Source organism: Dermacentor albipictus, chromosome 5 (assembly GCF_038994185.2).
Source record: "Dermacentor albipictus isolate Rhodes 1998 colony chromosome 5, USDA_Dalb.pri_finalv2, whole genome shotgun sequence".
Classification (NCBI taxonomy): Eukaryota; Metazoa; Arthropoda; class Arachnida; order Ixodida; family Ixodidae; genus Dermacentor; species Dermacentor albipictus.
This window is the reverse complement of record NC_091825.1, coordinates 137,841,938-137,866,991: the sequence shown is the minus strand read 5'-3', so window position 1 is coordinate 137,866,991 and position 25,054 is coordinate 137,841,938. Positions and strand designations below refer to the sequence as shown.

The 25,054-nt window shown below is 45.3% G+C and overlaps 1 protein-coding gene across 1 annotated transcript in view; it reads right to left on the bottom strand.

The window, feature by feature from the left end:
- LOC135909319 (uncharacterized) overlaps nt 1-25,054 on the bottom strand; it is a 55,236-nt gene that overhangs the window by 14,804 nt on the left and 15,378 nt on the right. The window contains exons 15-26 of the mRNA XM_065441259.2: nt 24,896-25,006; nt 23,293-23,392; nt 18,746-18,884; nt 10,363-10,531; nt 9,916-10,044; nt 6,847-6,900; nt 4,874-4,992; nt 4,364-4,411; nt 3,944-4,061; nt 3,759-3,854; nt 1,698-1,840; nt 1,383-1,474 (exon numbers count right to left, since the gene is read on the bottom strand). Of these exons, the coding sequence (XP_065297331.2) occupies nt 1,383-1,474; nt 1,698-1,840; nt 3,759-3,854; nt 3,944-4,061; nt 4,364-4,411; nt 4,874-4,992; nt 6,847-6,900; nt 9,916-10,044; nt 10,363-10,531; nt 18,746-18,884; nt 23,293-23,392; nt 24,896-25,006 (1,318 nt within the window). The remainder of the gene's footprint in view (nt 1-1,382; nt 1,475-1,697; nt 1,841-3,758; nt 3,855-3,943; nt 4,062-4,363; nt 4,412-4,873; nt 4,993-6,846; nt 6,901-9,915; nt 10,045-10,362; nt 10,532-18,745; nt 18,885-23,292; nt 23,393-24,895; nt 25,007-25,054) is intronic.

The window sequence follows — 25,054 nt, the reverse complement described above, 5'->3', positions numbered from 1 at the left end:
AGCTTTCTTTACTGTATTCACCAGGCCTCCGCAGCTGCGTACCGCTGTGCCCCTAAAAGGGTAGCTTCAATCGTGAAGTATGAGTGTATAGAATTCGGCACGAACTTCAATACACCGACGTCAACTGAGAGCACGGCCAATGCGCGGCCGTGCCGAACACTAATCGCAGCGCTTTAGAGCTGCTCTGTTTTAACAGTTGCTTAGTATACTTAACCGAATGGGTACAGCTCACCCACAGCCAATTATCACTTAATATCAGTTAACTGATGAGCCGTACGTTACCGGCCTAAAATAGTGCAGGCGACAGAAGTCTTTCCTCGAGCCAGGGTTGAGATGGCGGGCATGGTGGTCGCGAAAACATGAAGTGATCTCACGGCCAAATGCTATAGCGCCCGTGAGGCCACACTTCGGTCGTGATAGATGACAACTCGGGATCTTTACAATAGTGTATAAACTAAATATCACAGCATGTGAGCCGCGCTTTTTGGTTTGCTGCTCCCTTAATCATGTAGTTTGTTCTTGGCGGAATCCGGAACGATGCAAGGCGTGACAAAAAAAGTTGCAGCTCTTGTCAATGCCTCTCCCCGTCCCCGCGTTCGCCTTGCCGCTTTATTGTTTGACCTCGCTGCTGGTGTTTGCTGCTTTAATTCTTTTTTTACATTCACTACCATAAGAGGTCTCGATTCAGTCTATGGGACCTCCTTCTGTATGCACAAATTTTTGTAATTCATTTTATGCCTAAATAAAACCACTTCTGACACTGACTCTGAACGACGCATTCGCGGTCTAGGCGCGGGAACATCCCAGGGTCTTCCATCCGTCCCGTTGCCGAGAACCAAGTTTGCGTTTGCTAGGTTGTCATATGCGGCGAACACGTTATGTATGTCAGATAATGGCCACAAACTCACTGATATCTGTAGTAAAGCGCGCGCGGTCAAAGAACAGTTCCTACGCACCGCTTCGCTCTCCAACTTACTATATGCTTCACAATGAGAACAACACAAAATTGACTTGCGTCCTCGAAGAGTTGCTGGCGTTATGTATAAGGTCTATAGAAACAGTTCATAACCGTGTGATTTCACATTTCTCATAAACTTGGCGACAAGGCGCCTACATTTCACGGACAAAAAAAAAAGTTGCGGAACAAAGTTGAACGTGACCAAGGAAGACGAAGGTACGCAGAGCACAAACGACAAAGGTGAGAAAACGTTTCTATAATTGCTACTCGTAACTCAACACTTTCATTGGGAACTGGAAGATTTCCAGGTGCGGTGAATTGCCCTCTGCAGTGACCTAATGGTCAGCACAAATGGTCGACTCCTCGAACGTCGTCAACTGCAAACCGCGGTCAATTAAAAGCGACGTTGCGACGCCATACCTACCTCTATTCACAGAGGAGACGTCGTATTGACCAATTTGCAAATGATGTAACATGTCTATGTACATGGTGGGTGTTCCGTAGAGATGAGTGCATCTGTAGCAGAATGAAAAAGCAAGACATTCAAAGCAATTAGGGCAGAATGTTGCCTCTTAAAATAGGCAAAAGTTTGAAACAACTGAAACGAAGTTGAAGCAAGTGAAGAAGGCAGCCTATCAGAGCAACGTAACTAAAGCTGCATTTTTACATTTGTCGCATGCACTTTCCAGCCAGTTACACGTCGACCCCGAAGCCAAGGCATTAAAATTGTGTATAATACTTCTCATTTTGGATGCAACTCAGTGAGGCTTCCGCCTTGAAGCCAGGAGCTGGAAACGCAATGGTGGACCCATAGAGCATTGCCGCCATCGTTCCGCCGACGCATCCGTAACAGTGAATGAGGGGCACGTTCAAGCAGATAACCTGACGGTGAATTGAAACGGTAGTGGAGAGAGTCAAGCCACGTAGGGATCTGCGACTTCTGAGCAAAGCTAATGAACGGTTACGAGCAGAGTTGAACACGATGGGGACCACATTATGCGGTTAATCTTTAGGGTCTGATCATTCAACAACTTTTGTGCGACAAGAAAGTGACATTCTTCTTGTAAACGTTCACGTCACTAGCTCAAATTACCAAGTGACGTAGCTTAACTTTTGCACTAATAAGATTTCAAAAATAGAGCATGATTCCTGAAAACTACTTTCTAAGAAATTATTTTACATGCGACCTACTTGATAGAATCTATATTAATCGAGTTTTTCCCGAATGGTCTGATGGTCTGAATTAACTCACAAGCAAGGATACACGTGATGCTTGAAATTGTATTTTATTTCGAAAGCCTTACAGATTATGCATAAATGCAAGCGCAAGTTCACACGGCCTCATCGTATGTGACGTAAATGCAGCGATGATTGCAGGCTCATGCAACGTTTTGCAAGTGGTTGAAGGAAGCATTGCGAACAAAGTTTGTATGTAGAGACAAGTATTAGATATAGCGATGCAATCTAATGCTTAGGCACCTCTAGCGAACACGTTATCAATCACCCTTGTCATGTCACCTTCGCCCCAGCGGAGACCTTCAATCGAGTCTATCCGGGGGGATGTCCTTTGTCCTTTGTAAATGTCATTTGTCCTTTGTAAATGTCCTTCGTGCATTTCTTCTCCGCGTCACATCTGTGTGGGAAACCCTCCTGCAACGCCTATACCGCGAGACATCAACGCCACAACCAGAAGTGGCAGGAAAGCTACGTCCCCCATGGTACACCTGAGCGACTGCAATGAGATAGCATTATCATAATCGGATTGCCTGCAAGATTGGTTCGCGTTACAAACCGTATCGAAACCCTCGCGTGGACGCGGCACCCACATTAACGCACATTCGTGCATCTTTGCACTAATGCACCCACCAAGTCACAATCTTTATTTGCTGTCTCCGGGATCGGCCCAGTTGCTGATAACATATCCGAGATCGGCGCAATTTGATAACTTGATCTCTGGGATCACTCCAGTTTTGATTAAACCATCTCCGGGAATGGCGCAGTTTTCTATTACGCTGTCTCCGGAATCGCATTAGATTTATTTTCGTGCCAGAACCACGATATGATCATGGGGCTCGCTGTAGTTGAAAACTCCGAATTTTGACCGCCTGTAGTTCTGTAACCTGCACCCAATGCACGGTACACGATCTCTTCCTCTCTCCTATCCAGCATTTCGCTTCTTATCAATGGCTTCGTTAGTGTTCTTTCACATCTGCACTAGTTCATGGACAAGCTCCAGAGTGAGAGCCGTCAGCCAAGCACCTTTAACGAGCGCTCAAGAGGTCACGCAACTTATCGTCCGGGCGCAGTATTCCCCGTTGCATCAACGTGGGAATGGTTGAAAGGTTTGATTCATAAATGGGCCATCTGCAGGTACAGAGTTCGAATTTTCGCGGGGCATTGCCACTTTTTTTTTATCCATAAAGTTAGGCCAAATCACTGTGGTTTTCAAGCGACGGGTGCCGACTGCGGCGAACATAAAAGCGACAATGAGATAAATCCATAACAGCTATGACTGTAAAAAAAAAAAGTTACCGTCGCAAATACAGCTCACCATCGGACAAGCGAACTCCATGGTGCTGAGGTATGGGAGGGCTTCGTTTCCTATCGTGAGCTTAAAGTACAGACGCACTAGCCATGGAAGCCAAATGTTTCACTGAATAATATGCATAAAATGTGCAATGTTGTCGCGAAATTCGAGTTAGAAGACAGCTGCAAGTCCAAGATCATCTAAGGTTTTCAGGATAAGGGCGCAGCTCGCTTTTACGCCGCCCAGAGCGGCATCAAAGACAAGGAAGCTCACCTGCTTGTCCAACTCCAGCCTTTCGCCTACAAGGTAGCCGTTGTTGACGATATTGAAGTGAGACAACTGCGCTGCCTTAGGCTTGCCTGTCGTGCCCTGCAAGACAAAGTCTTGATCGAAATTGACTATAACTACATTGCTCAGCGCCATTTAGGGGAAAAAAGTAGGAAAAAGCGTTTTCTTACCGACGTGAACTGCAGATTGACGGGGTCGTCGAACTGCAGCCTAGATGAGGTTGCATGCATGTCTTTGAGGTGTTGGTTGGTAACGGACTCCATGAGGTCAGCGAACGTCACCGTACCCCTGCAGAGAAGATATCTAGGTATCCTAAAATTCCACTAGAAATCGCAATAGGAGGAATACAACAGTGAGTGGAACAAGGTAACACAACTTCTAAGCATACACGACTAAACATGAAACGAATCTAAATCAGCGAAAAATCTAATGAACTCTTGCGGGCATCTGTCAAGCCAGATGAGGCGGCTCTCTTTACTGTAAAAGTTGCAAACAGACGTTCCTAGTCGTCTGGATTTCACTCTACCTAAATCGTCTGTTGTCACGACTAGAAAAAAAAGATCAATGAAAAAATCCAGTTCAATGCTTACGGTTTCCTTTCATCGCTAATGCCGATGACATGCTTAAGCTTGGGTAATCTGAAATTGGAAGCAGCAGGCCATAAAATTATACGCCAGGATTAAATGTTGACACTTGTACACAATAGATATTTCGCGGCAGCTGTTAACAAAACTAAATGTGCAGGCTCCGGTTAACGTGCCAGATGAATAGAGCTAGCCCATTATAGCCATGGCATTCTCTTACGATAGGCAGCTTTGGCGTAATATACGAAGCAGGAGTAGGAGCCTGAACTGCGCATGCACAAAAAGTTCTGTGCGCAGAAAATTTACGTATACTACTATGATTTGTAGATAAGCGTTTTGTGTACAGGGCATGCACTACAAGCCTACCTGTACAACTCAACGCTGATTCAAAAGCTTCTCGTCAAGACATTTTTCAGGTTATACTCGTACGTGACGGTGCTCGCACGTGCACAAGCGAAGGCAGGTATAGCCGTAAAGGCATTGCGTTTGACAGCATGGAAAGAGGTGTATACGTACTTTGCGCTTTTCAGATCTCCAGGAGTCGAAGATTCCAGCTCGGGAGCTATTTGCAATAGCATGTTGTAGTAGTCCTGTCTTGCAAACCGTGCAGAAAAAATGACGGCCTCGCACCCTGTCTGAAACGGTTCGTGCAACGCTTGTACTGCATTATAATACGGAAATCGTAAATTTTGGGACTATGTGTAAGAAAACACAAATCAAGAAAGAAAACTCGTAACTGATTGGGCAGACCCGTTTAACACTGGATTTTTCTAGATGGAAGCAATAACTGGCGCCTCGAGTTCACTATCTTTCTTTTTTCGTGATGCTTGCCCTTGCGGCATAGTTGTTTATTTAAATTGAAGTGCTGAAGTCCTGCTCATGCAGAAATTGCAGTAGTGGCTTAGCCAGCATATCGCTCATGAGGAAGCGCCTAAACGGTCTGCCTGATCCGCTTGTAACTTCGCAACTCTTACCCCCGTATTCTCAAATGATCCTCGACTCGAAGCTCTTGCTCCACCCTACCGAGTTGAGCACAGCGCAGCCCCTCGGCTGATGATGACGCTATGCGCTTCAAGAACTGCGCTCGGGTTTCAATGAAGCGCATAGCGACCACTTCTGTCGAGAGGTGGCGCTGCCATCCCCTTTCTTGAGTCGAGGGTGGAGTGGCGAGTGGAGAAACGTGCTAGAATACGGGGGGATCTGTCTCGACCAGACCTCGTTCCTGAGCAGAGCGACAAGTGATGAAGTTTCGAAACTATCAAGCATTCGGCATGCAATTAAAGAAAGCTAACCTCCTACAGCACTGAAGTGACAGTGCGCTATGCATAACCTTATAGAACGACAGAAAGCTGAGCTAGTTGGTAAGGATTCATTATGCAAAAAAAAAAAAAGAGGTGAGGCGTGCAGACAGGACACAAGAAAAGTGGACAGCTCGAAGGCCAGCGTTCGTGTTGTCCAATATCTGCACGCCTAACCTTTCTTTTGCACAACCTTGTCTTCTTTAGGCGGGTAGAGGTTGCGTAACGAAAAAAATCTATTGGGCTGTTCTTGCCAAAATCACAAAGCAACTAGGCAAGGACTCGGCGCCACTCTTTGCTTGTACAAGCCTAAGGAAGTGACGTCCTTTTAGTGCAATGTCCGACTAAGGAGTAACTTCAAAGAGGCACTTAACCTACTATGGAGCTTCGCGCGCGAAGCTTTCATAGTGAGCCATACATAAATCCCTTCCCCTAAACAATTTCTCCACATAGGCAGAGAGTCATCATTGAAATATATTATTCTATCGCTCTATGCGACTGCTACCTTCGACGTCACAACTTGCGCTTCTGCTCCGAAATTATTTGAAAGAGTTACGTCATTAAAAAACGCTAGCAATTCGCGTCGCTATCTTTTCGAGAACAATTGACTGTCGTGCGATAAAATAAATGGCACTAGCTGCAGGAAACAAAAGAGCAATGACGAACACGTTGGCGCTGCCATGCTAGCGGACACAAATCTACAATGCACGACGGCTTATTAGATAGACCGCTTTCGAAACGTAACAAAAATGTTGCTTCAAGGTTAGTTAGGTCACATCGAAAGGGCGGAGCTGCAGCGACGACTTTTCAACAAGTCGGGGGCACCTAAGTCGACTGTGCTGTACAATCACATCACTCCGTCCCAGAAAAGTTCGTGATTGGTTGGTCGGAATCGACCTTGCTGTATTGCGCTGAAATACGCAGTTCTTAGCGTAAGCAAATACAAAACACGAGAGGTGCCAAAGACGCTACAGCTAGCACAGTTTTTCTCGTTTCACTGGCACTCGGTTAAACACGATCTACGATACATTACTTGACGACATGGCTCCAGAAACATCTCTAGTACGACCGTTCTTTACGCGTCATGCGGTTGTTCTTAACAAAGGCATAGCCACTATGTTTCTCTCATTCGCCTTGATCATTGCCGACGCTAAGTGTGTGGAAGGGGATTATAAAGGTAGCCCTGCTTACCTTGTGCAGGGTGTATTCAAGTTCAGGAACTTGGTAAGCAGTGTTGATGTTCACCTGTGAGAACACAGAGTTCGAGAGAGAGAGAGAAAAACGAATTGCATGTTCTGGCAATTTACGCAAATTATTGATACAGTGAGAGCCGAAGATTTTTTCAGCTAGCCTTCACAGCTAGTGGCGTTCAGTGCAGGGGTGAAACGGCACACAGTGTTCATCCACGTCTCGTGCACATACTCATTCGTCGGATAGATATTCTGATAAGCTACTGGATTTCTACCCACATCACTTGTAATATTAAAAATTCGCACAAAAATTTTAGAACATCCGGTGTTATAAACAAGAGTTTGGTTTATCTTGTAACTTTTCTTGATAAGATTTTAAAGACTGAAGCTAAATTCACGCAAACAGCGGCAGAGGATCTTGGTTCGAGTGCTTCGCCAGTGGCAGAGCTTGTCATTAATACTTGCCACAGCACCGTTCGAATTCGTGAAATAACTACCACTACACGCAGGCAGCCACGACATTTGTTTCCATGTGTTGCCATGGATGATATATCATCCATGGAGCTATGCCATGGATGATATAAAATGAATGAAATTGGAAAGGACATGGTGACTATGCTCTGGTTCCCGCCAGACCATCGAAGCTAAGGATCATAGGAGTGTCAGTCCTTCGGAGCAAGAACACCACTGAGCGCAGAATGGTTATGGTTTCGCTTGTGCCAAAGAACAGCTCATTTGGCTGCATTGAGCGAGGAAGTTTCTATATATATAGCAGGCAGAGCGTCTGCAACGTCCACACATATTCTCTTTTCTTTTTCTTATTCGAGGAGTGGCGATGCAACCAAGTTTACACAGGTTCTGCCCCTTGTATTTATTTATGTTTTTTGCCTTGAAATATATTTTTGTATACTGCTTGTGAGGGTGTGAAAGGGAGAAACCCCACACCCATTCCGCTGCTTCGGCGAGTACCACGACGGCTTCACTTGCCTGTAGCCCTTGAAGGTCGTTCCACCGACCGATACTGTTGGGCAATAACGTAAAGATTACCGCGAAATTGTGAAAACAATTTTCTCTCATTTATATCTGGTCCGTTGAACAATCCTACTGCGTGCGTGCGCGCGCGCACACACACGCACACACACTATATATATATATATATATATATATATATATATATATATATATATATATATATATATATATATATATATATATATATATATATATATATATATATATATATATATATATATATATATATATATATATATATATATATATATATATATATATATCCGCCGTGGTTGCTTAGTGGCTTTGGTTTTTCGCTGCTAAGCACGAGGTGTCATGGAATCAAATCCCGGCTATGGCGGCGGCATTTCGATGGGGGCGAAATGCAAAAACACCCGCGTACTGATATTTAGGTGGGCTTTAACGAACCCCAGGCAGTCAAAATTATTGCGGAGTCCCCCACTACGGCGTGCCTTATAATCGGATTGTGGTTCGGGCACGTAATAAATCATAAATTTATATATATATATATATATATATATATATATATATATATATATATATATATATATATATATATATATATATATATATATATATATAAAGACGTTCCACGTCCGCCGCCAAGGTCTGTGAGTGGGGGCGCTGGCTAACTCCCAGGGTTCTACTAGTACACATAAATACCCAAGAAAGTGGATGGGGAAACGCCGCCGCGGTAGCTCAATTGGTAGAGCATCGCACGCGACATGCGAAGGTTGTGGGTTCGGTTCCCACCTGCGGCAAGTTGTTTTTTCATCCACTTTAATTTCCATTAATTTATCATTACTTTATTTCATTTATTAAGCACATGCAATGTCCCCTATGTTGTACTTGGTTTCAGTGTTTGTTGGCTTCTCATTATATGACTAAAAATTATCGGGTCCCTCGGTTAACCCCCTTTCTTCTCGTTTATATATATATATATATATATATATATATATATATATATATATATATATATATATATACCTTCTTCAGGAACACATGAGTTTGCACATATGCGAGAACCGGCTACGTCATTTGGTTTAAAAAGTGGCTCGAGATTACATTAGATTTTGGTAATTCAAGCTGACGGTCATTTGAAAACTTTACTGTGCACAATTCCACCCGATTACCATGTAACGTTTCTTTCTACCATTCGTTATTTGCAGCGCTCCTCGATTTAAATAACCTCGCGGTTCTGATCCTGATGTCGTATTGACAGAGACATCAAATCAATTCCACGAAGTGAGGTTCGTAGGTTTCAGCAGTCCGTATAAATCGCAGGAAACCATTCGCTTGTTAAATAAGTTCACAAGAATGTTGTCACGCCCGAGCAGGCAAGCATGAACAGATCTCACTCGATGACCACGAACAATCGCTGTCACATGGCTGGCGGGATGAAGAGTGCCGGCAGCAGGAGCGAACACTCCGTGCTACCTTTCGCTTCATCGCGTCACGGACACTTGAGATCACGTGACTTCCAACAAAGGCGCGCGGGAGCACAGCGCGCATCAAGACACCGGCCATCTCATCCTTAGAGACTTTGCACGCACTGCAGATTATCTGAAATATGTGGTGTGTAAGCTGCGAGTGGGTTCAGCCGCGCGGTGAGAGAGAGAATAAACATTTTTATTAGGTGAAGCAGCTAGGGAGAGGCGTCCTCAGTCCAGAATGCCTTGAGCCCATGCGCCGTCATGCCCGGGCTATCTAGTAGAGGTGACATGCCCTCACGTGCTCGGCCCCTAGCGAGCGCTTGATCACGTGACCTCCAACAGTAGGCGAACGGGAAAGACGGTGCTCATCAAGCCACCATCCCTCTCGGGTCTTGCTCGCACGCTTTCCCTCGTACCCACATCATGCGGTGCACGGTAAGAGCTTATCGCACTTGGACTTTGTACGGACCATCATGGCGGCGGCGAAAGTTTACCCGGCATGTACATATAATCGCTGCTGAATAAAATTATAGTTATATAATAAGCACGTATGTCCTAACTTTCCTCTGATACCATCGGCATGATGGCCTTCAGTGCACACTCACCAGGACCAATCCTGCCCTAGCAGTTGCGAATTGCACGACCGGCCACTCGTACATGTTCGGCGCAATAATGGCGATCTTGGAGCCAACGCGGAGCTTGAGAGACACGAGGGCGGCGGCGAGTTGGTCAATCTGCGAAGGACGAAGGAACAGGCGTTATTGTGCCACCTCGCGTGTTCTGCACAGTCTCTGATGCCTTACGCCTATATATAGTTGCGAAGCGGTTTTCATGGTCTCTAGTAACAGCGCCTGGCCACGTTCATTTGCTTAAGAAAAAGCTCATGCTGAGTCATGGTGAGTTCCTCGCGCATAAGCACCATGTGCGTCTGCAAACGAAAATCACTTGGTTCCTTTACTGGCGAACGCGGAAACACGAAATACACGTACTAAACAATTGTTTCCTCTTTCTTTCCTCCTTCGCGAATACGCAATGAGCAGGCCTCCACTTACGTCTTTCTTGTACTCTGAGTAGGTCTTCCTGATTGACTGGTGACACGACACGATGGCCACCTTGTCTCCGTGCTGGTCGGCCGCCCGGTCGACCACATCGCCCAGCGTAAGCGGAAGCAACGGCTGCTTATCCGTGGTGTGGTGGTAGCTGAGGCTAGTGAGCGATCGCCTGCAAGCGACCGCGAGGCGTGCACGTTAATTAGATTCTATAGGCCTCGGGCACAGTAGCACATCCCGCATATGCACTCTTTTTCCCAGTCTCCTATTTCCTCCCACCTAATTTAAGAGCAACCGTCGGGCTTCTGAAGAGGCACGCCACGCCGCAAGTACCTATAGACAGGACGATGATTTCGAACTATACTCCGTTCCTACATAGCAGTCAACGCTGTGGAGGCTAGAGAGACTTCTTGCAGTTGCTTCCTTTGGACTTGGATATAGTTCCATGTTTTTTTTTGTTTTCTTTCATTTTTTTGGGGGGGGGGGGGTGTTACCGCATTTGTGCGCAACTGTTCTTTATAAAGGGATCAGTATTGAATGAAACTAGTTTGAATATTTAGAAACAAACACGCCGTGCTATACGGCTGCTAATGCATCGTTTTAGATCATTTTTATTTTTGTCATTCTTTTCGGGTCTTTTTTTTTTATTTGCCGCCCGTCGCGAGGAGCCTGACGTGCATGCTGGCGCGAGCGAATGCTGTTGGCGCGCAGCGAAGCGCAGGCGGAATGCGTGGAGTGACAACTTTCCTTGACCTAACTTCTTGCTTAGTGTCCACAGCGTTGACTGCTACGCGTGGAACGGAGTACACGAGGCCTGTATACGATCAGCGGACGGACTCGGTAAGCGTGCCGTGTGCAACTCCCTCCTGGCCTTCGCTGACGAGTCTGGTTTGCTGTTCAGACTGTGAGGCCCATGCAGACAGCTGACTGACGATCACCTGCTTTGCCGTCGCTTTCCCTGCATTCCCACACTCGAATTCCCCAAGCCCCCCACAACAGGCCACAGCGCTAGCCTTTCTAATAAAGATGACGTTCATTCAATCATTCGAGACGGTAATGCCGAATTTTTAAAAAATTGGATTGTTCGCATGATATGGGAAAGAAAACTTTCTGAACAAAACGCTTTGGCAACGCACACTTCACTAACACTCATGTGCGTCACTGTCGCATATATTACACCAGAGAAAAAAAAAACACTGCTGCTCTGTCCTCTCAGCTTGTAGCCATGACTAAGATCTATTTTTGGCACCACTGTTGTTGTTGCCTCAAAACATGACTCGTACCTACAGGGCGGATTGGCCACAGTAATAAACGAATTTTGCGCCAAGTAACACACACACAAGAATGGAGACAACACGGGCGCTTGCGTCAACTGTTTTGTGGGCGTAAAAACATCTTACATATGTAGCCCTCCCAGAGTGCATGCGCACGCGTTATAAGGCATCAAGTAGAGTCGGGTAAAAACACGTTTTCTGAGTAAGTAAACATGTGTAGGCTGCTTTCACGCTCATTAAATAGTTGAAGTAAGCTCCCATGTTGACTCCTTTCTCGTGTGTTTGTGGTCTTGGCGCTACACTCGTTTATTGTGTCGGATCACCAACTAGCACAGCGGTTCACTCTTCTAAAGTGTAATGGCCACACTAGGTTGACTGAAAAATGCATTGAATGAAATACCAAAAGGGTGTAAAGGCATACATTCAAAACGAAGCATTAGGCAACTAAATGCTAATAGACATTTCTTGAGGGTCTATACATAAATTTAGGATAAAATGAAAATAAAGTAAGGCGTACCACCGTCGGTGCCCTAGCAGCGAAACATTCCTGACGCTTCAATGAAATTGTGTATAGCAGCGATCATTGGCCCCTGACCATTGTGAGACGGACCATTGTAGTCCATGCCACTAAAGCAGTTGTGGCTGGCGCCTTTCTCTTTGTCCATAAAAATACACCACTCACAGGCCACGTAAAATCTGAATAGCTAAGCAATGAGGCGATGACGCTGACATCTCAGAACTTTGATACAGTGTGTTGCTCCATTCGTGTTGCACGACGGCGACGATCGTATTCTGCCTAATTTTTTTACTCTTTTTCCTATTCATGTCAGGCTCACAAAGCTGTGCTGGAATTCTCGTCGGCCACTGGACTAGACTCTGGTTTGTAATTGCATACTATGCCTGTGACTGTCACGTGTTGCGCGGTGCCATCCTCTTTTTTTTCCTTCTTTCATCTTTCTTCTCTTTCTCACTTTGCACTGTTTATATATGTTCACATGGATAATAATAATAATAATAATAATAATAATAATAATAATAAGAAGAAGAAGAAGACGAAGAAGAAGAAGAAGAAGAAGAAAAAGAAGAAGAAGAATAAATCAAATGTGTTTATTAATATGCCCAGGAACAACCTCGAGGATCTTGGTGCTGGCGCACTCGGCAAAACAATGCACAGGAAGAACAACGCAAGCTCACACACACCTACACACATACACTTCGCGCGCACACATAAAAAAATAATAATTTTGCGAATACAGATTTTAACGGAGCATAATATGTGTACACGAAGAGAATACAAAGCAAAACTGGAGAAGCGGAAGAAAGGATTACAGAAAGACGGAACATACAACAGATTTGAGAATTTTTGTTCAGTTATTGAAATATCTCTGCAACTCCTTTCAAGAAATTATTAAAATTAGGCATGAAGATATCCATGCACTCTGAACGGGCGTTATATGTCACCTGCACTCTATATAGAGGGTCACAAAAATCTTAAGGCTGAAAGGCGCTGTTTCCTTGTGCGTTTCTGCGGAATCTAAAAGCGCACATTAGAATGCAAGTGCAAGCAGCAGATTTCTCCGCGTATTAATTTGTGAAAAAAAAAAGAACACCCGATTTATTGCGTCTAAAGGTGAGGGTCGGTAACGTGAGTGTCTGCGCTAGTTCTATTGAGATGTAAGGCTTTTGACAGAACGGATGTCTAATTATAGGTGTGAACTTTTTTTTGCCCACTTTCGAGAAGTTCACAATTTGACCTACAAGTGCCGCGCCAAACCACGGAAGCGCGTACTCAAGAATTGGAAGGCATACGCTCTTATACAAGGTTACAAAGTGGTTGTTTGAAGTCCCTCGTCAGACTGTGCCGAGCGTTCGAAGTGCACGCTGCCTTGTCTGTTGAGCGTGGGGCGAGAAACCCTGAGCTATCGAAGTACACTCCAAGGTCCTTCGCTCCTTGAGCTCTTGGCAGGCGAACATCTTTGAGCCCACAGGGAAATGAAATCTTGGTAGCCTTCCGCGTAAAGCTTACAACTTTCGTTATGTAATAATAATAATAATAATAATAATAATAATAATAATAATAATAATAATAATAATAATAATAATAATAATAATAATAATTGTGATCACGTGTTAGAGAAGGTATCCTTTCACGGCGTTTCTGCATGCCTTGCCTCTTACGAAAAGCCACTTCTCTAGTTTTATACCTGCGATTTGTGAATACCTGGATCCTTCTCACTGCTTCCTGCCCCGTGCGGTGCGCTTATACTCTTACTGAGTACATGTGCGCTATTTAATGACCCAGGGCATGTGCCACTTGGTCACTGGGCAAAAAAAAAAAAAAGAATAGAGACGAAGCGCGAGAGAGTAGTCCGGCCACTCGACGTGCCTCGTCAAGCTCTCTTATCAATACTCTGTACTTGTACACAGCACAACTCCGTCGCTGTCTGGTTATTTGCATCATTGTAATGACCGCAATAATCATCATAGTAACCATCATAACACATAAAGCATATCCATCACCAATTACACACCCATAATAAGGAATCTTGCTAATCTCCTTAACGTCGTCAATACTCTCCAAACGATGGATGCACCGTCAATTTTCTCTCTCAAGCTTAGCCGAGTTCCCTTTGTAAACGGTTAAAGAACGTGTGTTCTCAGGCGCGTTACACAATTAGCCCCGAAACACCTCCTAAATACATTTCCCAATCGGAACTGCCTCGGCGGCGCATTTGTTAGAACACTTAGTGTCCTCGCACTAGGCGTAAAATGACTGCTATCCTGGGTTTATCCAGCGTATCATCTTCATCCGCCGTGGTTGCTTAGTGGATACGGTGTTGGGCTGCTAAGCACGACGTCGCAGGATCAAATTCAGGCCATGGCGGCCGCATTTTGTCAGGGCGAAATGCGAAAACACCCGTGTACTTAGATTTAGGTGCACGTTAAAGAACCTCAGATGGTCCGAATTTCCGGAGTCTCCCACCACGGTGTTGGCACGGTTTTGGCACGGATCGCGGTTTTGGCACGTAAAACCCAACAATTTAATCTTTTTTTTAGATCTACATCGTTGCGCGCGCACTCCTGTCACGCAGTAATTTTTCTCCCTACTTCCATGGTTATTCCGATCCCAAGATCGCCGGGTCGCTTCCAGTAAGCAATGAAATTCTGCCGACGGCGAAATGAGGACACACTCCCGCAATTTGCATTAAGGTGGGCATATAAAGATCACAGGGCCGCCACTTTAAGCCGTCATCCTCCGATACGGCACCTCAGCCACTCAGACGACGTAGAATTTCCGGGAGATCTAATCGGCTAATTATCCCATAGCTATTCCATTGAACCAGGTCTTGCCGCGCCACTGGGCAATCTCCAAGGTTGTCGTTACGCAAGGCTTCACGATTTTGACTCCGTGGCACGAACTGAAAAAAAAAAACTGAGTCGTCGTTTTCCAAGATTCTCGGCCACAAACAACAACACAAGGTGCCCTGAAAGGCGCTGAGAGCTGATGGCGTTTTATATGACTGCAAAACGCTAACGACCCGATGACACGCAAGGTATGAAATCAAACACAGAGGTTTCGTCACTTGGCAAGTAAAGCTTAATTTTTGGCGTCACGCAACGTCTGTAGCCTGATATAATTCGTCGTGGTTCTTTTTTTTAAATAATTGTTGGTGTAGGAAATGTTGGCATCATGGGTGGTGCTTGCTACTCCTTCTTTCCTAGGCAAAGAGCACATATCCAAAAGCGCTAACGCAGAATTCACATAAAGTTCAAATTGGCACATTGTACGTCACAACACTCAGAATTTGCACAGCATGCAAGTAATGTCATTTAAGATTATGGAGCAGTCACTTGCAGGGCACTTGTATATCAAGGAAGCAAAGTCTACAGGAAAATATGCACAAGGTTACTTCATGTATACAAGGTTTCTTGCGTCGCTGTGTGATATAGTTATTAGACGGGTCTCATTTTCAGTGTGCGCCTCACATACTAAACTGCCTGTCTCTGTGTTGACTGGAATGCGAACAGTGACTAGGCATAAAAAAAAAAATATTCAATCCAATTCAAACGTCCTCTCTTTTTTTCATAGAGAGTAGGCAGATTGCACATCTGTATAAACCTGAATGCAATCCCTGGAGGTACAGTAAATATGTCACAGCGTTGATTGTTTCAAATCTGTTTCTGCAAGGTCGCATTTACGAGATACGCCCAGTACTTTGAATCCTCTGGAATTGATAGCAACCATGGGTAATACTCGGTTCTTGCCGGCCAGAACTTGTTCTTTGGGACACTGTACCTGTACATTTGCTTTCTCGCGTGTGAATGGGCACAGTTCTTATCAGTTAATTACTGAAGAAGTGATGATCGGCATGCTGCGTTGTCAGGTGAAAATAGTGGCCGCATGTCTCCACACATATCAGTGCCCGAAAGGAACATTGGCAAGTCTCTGCAATTACTAAAGCCCCTGCCGTTGCAGGTGGCCGAATTCAGCCAAAAGTGGTCGAGAGCTTCCCACGAGGAGAGGGATAGATGATGAAGTACCGGGGCAGAATACGCTATTCTTTTCCGTATGGACTGCACAGTGCACGCGAAGCAATGATGATGTTGAGCAGCCCCATTTTGTTTTCGCAATGCGTCGCAGAACATTTATCACCGCGTTAATGTTCTTTCCTGTGTACTTGAGTTGTTCACGTTAGTCATCTGACAAGGACAACCTCTAAGAACTTGTGCTGTCGAACATGATTCTGAGGCTCCCCACTTATTACAAGACTTGAACTTTTTGGGGAGTTTTCTTGTGAATGGGAGAAGAGAATTTCTTTCATATGATAGCCACGCCTCGAATAATTAAAGAATTGTTGATGGCATCTAGGTGTTGTTGCAGATTCTACTGTATAAGATGGATGTTTGATCTCGAGGTCTATATGCGCAGATTTTCAGCATAAATTGAGCATCTCAGGGAGACAGGCAAGGCACTAGGCAACCAAGACATAATACGATTGAATAGAAAAGGACTTGACCTACTTCCTTACAGAATCCGTGTGTCACCTACTCCTTGCTCTTTTGGTCAGGTGTATTGCTGAATAATACTGTCCTTTATTTTAGAAAACTTGCGATCCAAAGCAGAGACCTGCCAGAGATGTCCTACTGAAGCAGGCCGTCTAGAGTGTATCTTAATACCAAGAAATACAGCAACAGTAATTTTTTGCACATGGCCGTTCGTGCTCTACATGCGTGACCAGAATCAAAATTACGTACGTGGCGCAAAGACGTCTGCGGAAACCTACCACTTTACTGGACAGCTTCTGCACATTTCTGCGTCGCCACTGAAATCTGACATGAATCAATTTTCATATTGCTTTAAAGATACAGCTTCATTTTACAGAAGCAGTCATTGCATTACTATAAGCGCTGTTTATGTTATCGCCAAGCCCAATGTAGCCACATTGATGGATGCGAAGTTAGGATGAAGTGTTTTAATACATTGATCACGCGTCGCGAAGTGTCCGGTGCACAAAAAAGTTCAATTTATACACGCACTTGTGAAATGAAGGTAGCATGGAAAGGCTACTACGGTGTGAATGTCACCGAGTTGATCAGCACTAACATTGCTCCAGATATGCTCTCTTTCCATTTTGAGGCGGTAGGAAACGGAACACATAACACGGTAATGTTACAAAGTACAATTTCCTCACCACAGCTAGGCTTGTAAATTGCGAAAGGATCACTGGAAAGCCTAGGAAATTATGTGGCAATAGTAACCACTCAATCAAAATGGCAGCGCTCATGTTTTTGCAGCTTTCGTGCTTATTCAGCGCAAATTGTGCGAACCATGTTTATTAATCACCGTCACCCAGAGAAGTCTGAATAGCTTCGAAGCGTGCGGTCCATATGTTATGAAGTGTTCTAAGTGCAGTGTGCGGCAAGGTGTGCGCACGCAGGTCATCATAATCGGTTCTCCCATAAAACTCGTCTTTTGCGCAATGACAAGCACCTTACAAGCACCTTACAAGCACTTTACAAGCACGCAGAATTCTCGTGCAGCGCTGCTATCAGTGGAACCCATGCGATCAACTATCGCGCCTTCAGTGCATGCTACTCCCGTCACAGCAGCGTGAAGCAAATGACAATTTCACGAGCATTGTGACTGAAAAGCTCTGGCGCATTCTATGCTGCACAGAACCAAATACGCACTTCGCAATGTAGATGATTGCTGTCTTCCCTTTGAAACGATGCGACGACAGGTGGTCACCTAAAAATACCTCGCTTATCTCGACTGCTGACCACTTAATGCTTCCACCCGTTTTGAATCTCAGCGCGCCTGTGACGTGGACTTTTCCTACGGCTCTTGCTGAGTGAATATCTTGGCATTCCGTTACGATGTGCCGAGTACTGAATATTTGTTACTCTATGCTTTTGTGTCAGGTAGCCAGCTCGGGCGACAAATAACAAGGCACTGCTTTTCGCGTTATCGTGCTGATTTTCTCTCCCGATTTCTTTCTTGCCGTATTCGTAATCCTCCATTCTTTTTCTATCCCTCCTCTGAACCCAATTTATCATCTCCGTATATCTCATTTTCTTTTTGACGACTGCGGCTAGTCGATTTACGCTTTCAATTACCCTGCACTTCGTTGTCAAAGTTTGTCGACCCATTCCTCCATTCCGTGTCCACGCTTTCGAGGTACAAATATTTGGGCATTTTAGCCGACCGCTTCTTTTCATCGGTGTTCCTCCCGCGTCTTTCTTCAAGATAAATTTTGCTCCGCGCCTCTCTGACTTCGAAAGAGGCGCAACCCACGTCGTACAGAAAAATTCCCTCAACGCTCAGCACGTGGAGATTTCTGAGACGCAACAAAGCCGAACCCGACCGTCTCAACTCGAATGACAGACAGCTACGTACGGGTATCACGGTACACATACACCGCCGTGGGCGCATCGCCGCCGCAGTTACAAACTATAACGTAGCGGAGCTGCCACTTAAGACCGTCTCAACTCGTATGACAGCAATGTACGAGCATCGCGGTACGTATACATCGCCGTGGGGTGTATCGACGCCACAGTTACAAACAACACAGATCGCGGAGCTGCCACTTAAGACACGCTACTTCACTCACCTCTGACCGCCGCCGACCAGCTTCTTGTAATCAGCAGCTCGCCGGGGATTGAGGCGCGATAGGAGCCGCCTTGCCTCGAACGCGGTTCGCATTGTGTTCGCGTGCTTGCAGACTTGCGCCATGTTCCTATTGCCGCCGTTTCAACGCGAAGCCACGCTGCTGCCGCGAAGTTGTTTTTAGAGCCGCCGCGCACCCCTCTGTAGCTCCGCGACAGCTCCCCGGTTTGGTCGGTCGGTCGCTTCTGGGCTAGTGCGGCCAGCTGAGCAATCCGAGAGGCAGCGGAGGAGGTGCGGAGGAAGGGCGCAACGCGTCCTCACGGCGTATGCGTTCCCATGGCTGCGCAGAGAGGGACTTGTTTCGTTTTCTTCTGCGCGGAGGAGGAGAATGGCGAGGAGGAGACGGTGCGTGTCGACGCGATAAGCGTCCCCCAAATGTATACGGCAGTTTGGTCGTTTCGTGTCAAGGTTTCTCCGTTGTCGAGCGTGGCTTCGCGTAAGTGGTCCTGCAGCCTATCGTGGCTGACGGTCATGGACGTTTGTGACAAATGACCGAGCCTGCGTGAAGACTAGAACCCGTACGTTAATGACTACAATATAAACAGCGGCGTACGAGGAATTTGTTTCTTGAATGCTGCCTGCTTTCTTTTTTGCTTAGGTACATGTACTGCCTTTCAAAGGCACAGTAAAGAGTTACCGCCCAAACAAAATCGAACTCATGCATACTTTGTTGCACCAGACCCCGATCTTCTCTGCTGACCGCCTCTTCGTCGTTTCGTCTGTGGCGTCGTTCCCAATCGGCTTTATGTTAATGAACGCAGAATCTGTTGAATGAAGCGCGTGTTTTGTTTATTGTTTTAAATTTTAGCATGAGCACGCACGGATGTCGTGCACAGAAACGATAAGGAAGAAAGGGGACTACTTAAATTTAAATGAGCGCTCACTGCTGAATGCGGAGTATTGGGATAATACAGAGTATTCGGCTCTGAGCAGCGATTTGCATTTGGATGCGGAATATTCTAGTTAGCATTAACAACTATGCAATACTCATCTTAATTTAGTGGATACTGTCGATGTTAGCAGATCCCTTCCTGCATTCAGAAAGGAAGCAACGTAACTTTTTGACCCAGGTTGAAGAAACCGCGTTGCCATTCTGCAGTGTTTATATTCCTTAGTATGTCCTTGTAAGCTGCGTTGTTTAAGGTGTTCCTCTTCTTTCATTTTCTGTGTACTGGTTATATGTTACCATTGTCAACGCCTTGTGCGAGGATGGTAGAAACGCTATCAATTTATTTCATGTAATTCATTCATTTATTACTTTTTTGGAGTATATATGACAACTTGTATTGTTCTGAATGACTCCTGTTCGTATTTCCCAGCCCCCACTATCCTGTTTCATGACCCGAGGTGCATACATAGGCCTCATCAGGAAAGCACACTTTGCCTCTTTCCTTTTGTCTCACCTCGTTGGCATGATACATTGTATATGTATAGCTGTGGGAATGAAGTCACGTCAAAGCTTTGCTGCAACACGTGACAAGTGGCACACATGGAAGCGGATATAGTGCAGGGGAGTATCTTGAGCAGCCTGGACCCGGTGTGTCGGCGACTAGCGCTACAAAGACCACCAGAACTGTTTAGAACGGAGACAACCTCCTCCTTCATCGGGCCACGTGCTCTCATAAAGTAGTCGAGTCATGTTGAGCCCATTATCGGCATGTATCCAGTATACCAGCACGCGTCAGCGTCTATGTGAGCATATTCGACTATGCAGAGCGGTTTCCTACGCGCACGTGCCTAGGTAGAGTCTTGGACCTGTCATTTATACCCCTCTCCGCCACCCCAGACGGTAGCAAACTGGATTTCTGTTCTGACGAAATTCCTGAACCTCTCTCTCTCTCTCTTATCCCTATCCGAAGAGGAAGCCTTTGGCACACGTGTTATGTAAGAACACAGTTCGTGTTCACAGGCTTGTGTGCTGCGGTCCAGAACCAGTCGGCCACGTGGTTTCCAGTTGTACGTTGTGAAGTCTGTGCAAGGGAAATCATAGCGGAAGGCAGAGGTCTAGTTTTTCATCCCTGCGGTAAGACTGCGGCTGCTTAGGTCGACAATCAACGAGGCTGCCTTTAATGCGACCCTTCCTATTGAGCACCTGCCGTTAAAGAAAGTAAGAAGAGGAAGAAAAAGAAGTAGTAGTACAAAAATAAAAAGATTAACAAATTGTCCCACGAGTGTCATTTCATTGTCCTGTTCTCTAGCTTAGTAGACACAATTTATTATAGGAATAGCAGAGAGCCTTAAAGCTCGGTAATAAAACAGGTCGGTGAAGTAAACTATACTGGCGCATGCGTTGCGAGCTTTGTAAAATTTTTTGTAACATTAGCAGCTTTAGGTTTTGCCCTGATAACTTCGCGCTTTCCTGTTATATTCACGGGTGTACACGTCGTCGCTGGCAGAATGTATGCGACCTCTCGAAGTACGCTATCAAGTGCAAAACGATGCTTTTCTAACAAAAAAGCACTATAAAAACGTATCTCAGGCAGTGTGGATAGATAAAACGCAGACATACTCCGCGCCATATTAATTGTCCCCCCGACGCAGCGCACGGAGGGAATGCTAGGTCGACGACAGCCCTGTCATGACGTGCAATGTGATATTCTTTTCCCCCACGTCCTTGCTAGCGATGTCGAAATAGCGTTCTCTTTTTTTTTTTTTCTTTAAGCTGAGCGCCCCTGAGAAACCCGTTCCCGTCGCGTGCGATTACTCGGCCATTTTAAACCAGTATAGGAGTACTTAGGCGAATTATTATTATTATTATTATTATTATTATTATTATTATTATTATTATTATTATTATTATTATTATTATTATTATTATTATTATTATTATTGACGTCCGTGGCAAACGTTAGTGTCTGGAGGACGGTTCACTTTTCTTTTTTTTTTACGGACTGCCATCCAAACGATGATGAACAAGGAAGCTATACATTGACTGCAGTGTCTTGGATGGTTCAGAGGCGTGAGAAGTTTTTCTGTAGCCGTCGCTAGCGACGGCTGCAGAAAACAAGAAACAGAACAAGAAATAGTTAATGCACCTTTTGTGATACTGTGTCGTCCCCTTGCGCACATAAGGAGAATTCGTATATAGGGGTTGTGCAAAGGCAAGGATGACGACTGGTATCTCTGCTAACGACGTGAGAAGAAAATGGGAAATAAACAAATGACAGAGACGCGGACAAAAGAAAATAGGAACACGGAAAAAAATGTCTATGAAGGAAGGCCAGCTCAGTTTTCTGCATGAAAGTTAGCAAGGATGTATGGGCCCGGTCGCGTTCAACAGCACTCCCCCTCGGAAACAGACAACCGTCAAAGGTCCTACACTTGAGTCCAGCCAGTTCTACAATATAAAGCAGAGCGGAATAAGACCGTTGGCTGTATATATTTTGCTGCAGAATGTACATGTTTTAATGAGATATAAGAACATTTCACGTCGTATGAGGACAGGTGTTTACTAACCAAAAAGAGGAACACAACATGATGAGAACTTTCGTGATAATGTACTTGTTAAAACGAGGGCTCAAAAATGAAAAGAAAGAGATGTAGTCACCTCAGCAGGTTGAAAAACTTTTCAGGCGAACTCAATTTCTCTTACGGAATCTGTGTGTACATCCTAGTATTGCGAGGATAGATCACCCTCCTTTTTATAAAGCTATGTGTCTCTTATTTTTTTATTCCCACCAGAATTGTACTGAGGTTCTAATTCCGTTGAATGAAACAAGGGCTGACCCGCGCGATTCCACCAATTCTTGGCCAAATAGAAATCGGGTGCAATCATTTCATCGACGCATGCTAAGCGAAGTAGGCGATAAGGAGCCCCGGAGGTCCATATGGCTTTTCTTATGTATATGGCCGAAAATCGCTGCCTCTAGTAGGTTTGTACAGCCCGAGTTCTGCGTTTGCATGTGCGGGTATGTGTAATGGTACTTTCTTAAACATATAAGTCACTTATTGAATGTTGCAGAGATTATATCCTACGTGTACATATAATCAAGTGCTTCTGTACATTCGTTTTAATCAATGGGCAGATACATTGCAAGCTTGACTATGTGTGTATTAGATTCATTGTTGCTTGCAAGTTGCATATACCGTACATACCTAGCTGTGTACTTCTGTCAAAATGAAAATTGTTCCCTCTGAAGAAATATATGCATCTTCATTTGTGCATGAGCATCAGGGGAGTCGAATGTGACCTCTCCTTTGTTTCTTTTTTTTTTGTTTTTGCGTGTTTCAAACCCATGTACGCGTTCTTTATATTTCCGATCTGCTTTACTGCCTCCCCATTTTATCCTGACTAACCTATACATCGGCTCTGCAGGAGGCAAGAGTTAGGTACAATTTTCCCTTTATCAAGCTCCTTGCTCTGTTCTAACGCGTATATATACGACAGAAACAAGGTTGCTTAAATATTGTGACACTAATACACTGCGAACATTTGACACTTTATTAACAAACAATGAACGTTGGAGAAGACTCATAAGTGTAGTATCTTGCGACTCTCTTCCCTCATGACGTGTTTCTGGACCTTTCCGGATACTGTCTTGGGAAATTCGCTCACAAACAGTACATATCTTGGAATCTTGTAGTGGCTCAGCTGCAAAAGAAAGTACGTTTCCGACGAGAAGCGTAGCAGTGACTCGATTCTGACTTAAATAATTTAACACAAGAATATTGCCGACCAGGCTGATATTCTAACCCGATTGAACCAATTTTAAATTCGAATTCAAACCTGATATCAACATCCTGGATGCTTAGGGTCGTGGTCAAAAAGCCACTATGCGGGCTTCAGTGGGACCACAGTCCAGCACCAATTGCAGGAGCAGCCAAATTGCACATAAATGAGCAACACAAGCATCTCGGAAACGCAGCATAAGTATAAGTTAAAATGAGCCTTAAACATGGTACATGGTGTCGTTAACATAAAGGGCAGGCAAGGGATACACAATATCACAATAAACGGAATATGAACACCAAGTCCATACACTACATGAAAGTCTACCACCCGATATAAACAAAAATAGTACGGCACTCATACCAAAAGCAATGAGCTGCAACTCTTCAAAAATTATTACCCTGCGTTAAAGAAAACGAAAGTTTGTCACATTAATTTCCAGACTTTTGTCCATTTTTTTTGCTCATAGACTCAATATCTCGCCATACATTTCTCAGCGTAGCTCTTTGGCGCCCGTTCCTGCGTTTCGCGTCGCCGTCGTGCCTCGCCGTAACCAGCTGTGTAGCTGGGGCCCTGCTCTAGCTGCGTGCGCTCCTGGCGCTGTCACTCGCGCACGGCGCTTGCTCTCTTTGCTCCTCCTCCGACACCACCCCTGAGCCGGGGCAATCAAAGCACCGGCTCGGATGATCGTCCGACTCGGTGGCGGCTGATCTCGATGATGTGCTGCTGCCCAAACCGAAACGCATAGCCGCCGCCGTTCGCCACTGCATGTACCCCACCCGCCATGGTTGCTCAGTGGCTATGGTGTTGGGCTGCTGAGCACGAGGTCGCGGGATCGAATCCCGGCCGCGGCGGCCGCATTTCGATGGGGGCGAAATGCGAAAACATTCGTGTGCTTAGATTTAGGTGCACGTTAAAGAACCCCATGCAGGTGGTCTAAATTTCCGGAGTCCTCCACTACGGCGTGCCTCATAATCAGAAAGTGGTTTTGGCACGTAAAACCCCAAAATTTAATTTTTAATTTTGCATGTACCCCTCCCCCTCCTCCATGGCGGCTACCGCGCCAGAGCGTGCGGTGTTCTCCGGTTGCCGAACAGCCGGCTCGGTATCAGCGGATCACGGCGCGCGCTTCCCAAGCCGAAACGCAGAGCCACCTCCAATTGACTCGCTAGCAAATCAGAAATCTAAATAATGACTCGTTAATACAGTCGGAGACTAGGCACTAGTTAGCCAATCAAATAGCTTTCAAACTTTCTAGACTGTGAAAGCGTGTTGGTCACGAAGGTGCGTTGTGTAATACGTGGCAGTCTTATTTTAAATCTCCCTGCGTCTTAATTGTTAAACACGGGAGCGAAACATCGGAAGCTTTAGGCGCGAGAGCAGTTCTCAGAAGTATCGGCGTCAAGTACTTGAAAGGATACAAACCGTTCTTTTGCAAAAACATTTTATGTCCTCCTGGCTGAGGCTAAATCCTGGCTTCAGCTTAATCCATGCACATACTTCCTCCTTTTGTTCTTCGCCCGGGACGCCAACCACCTGTGAGCAGTTACAACAGGATGCTGAGTTTCTAGTTTGATTAATAAG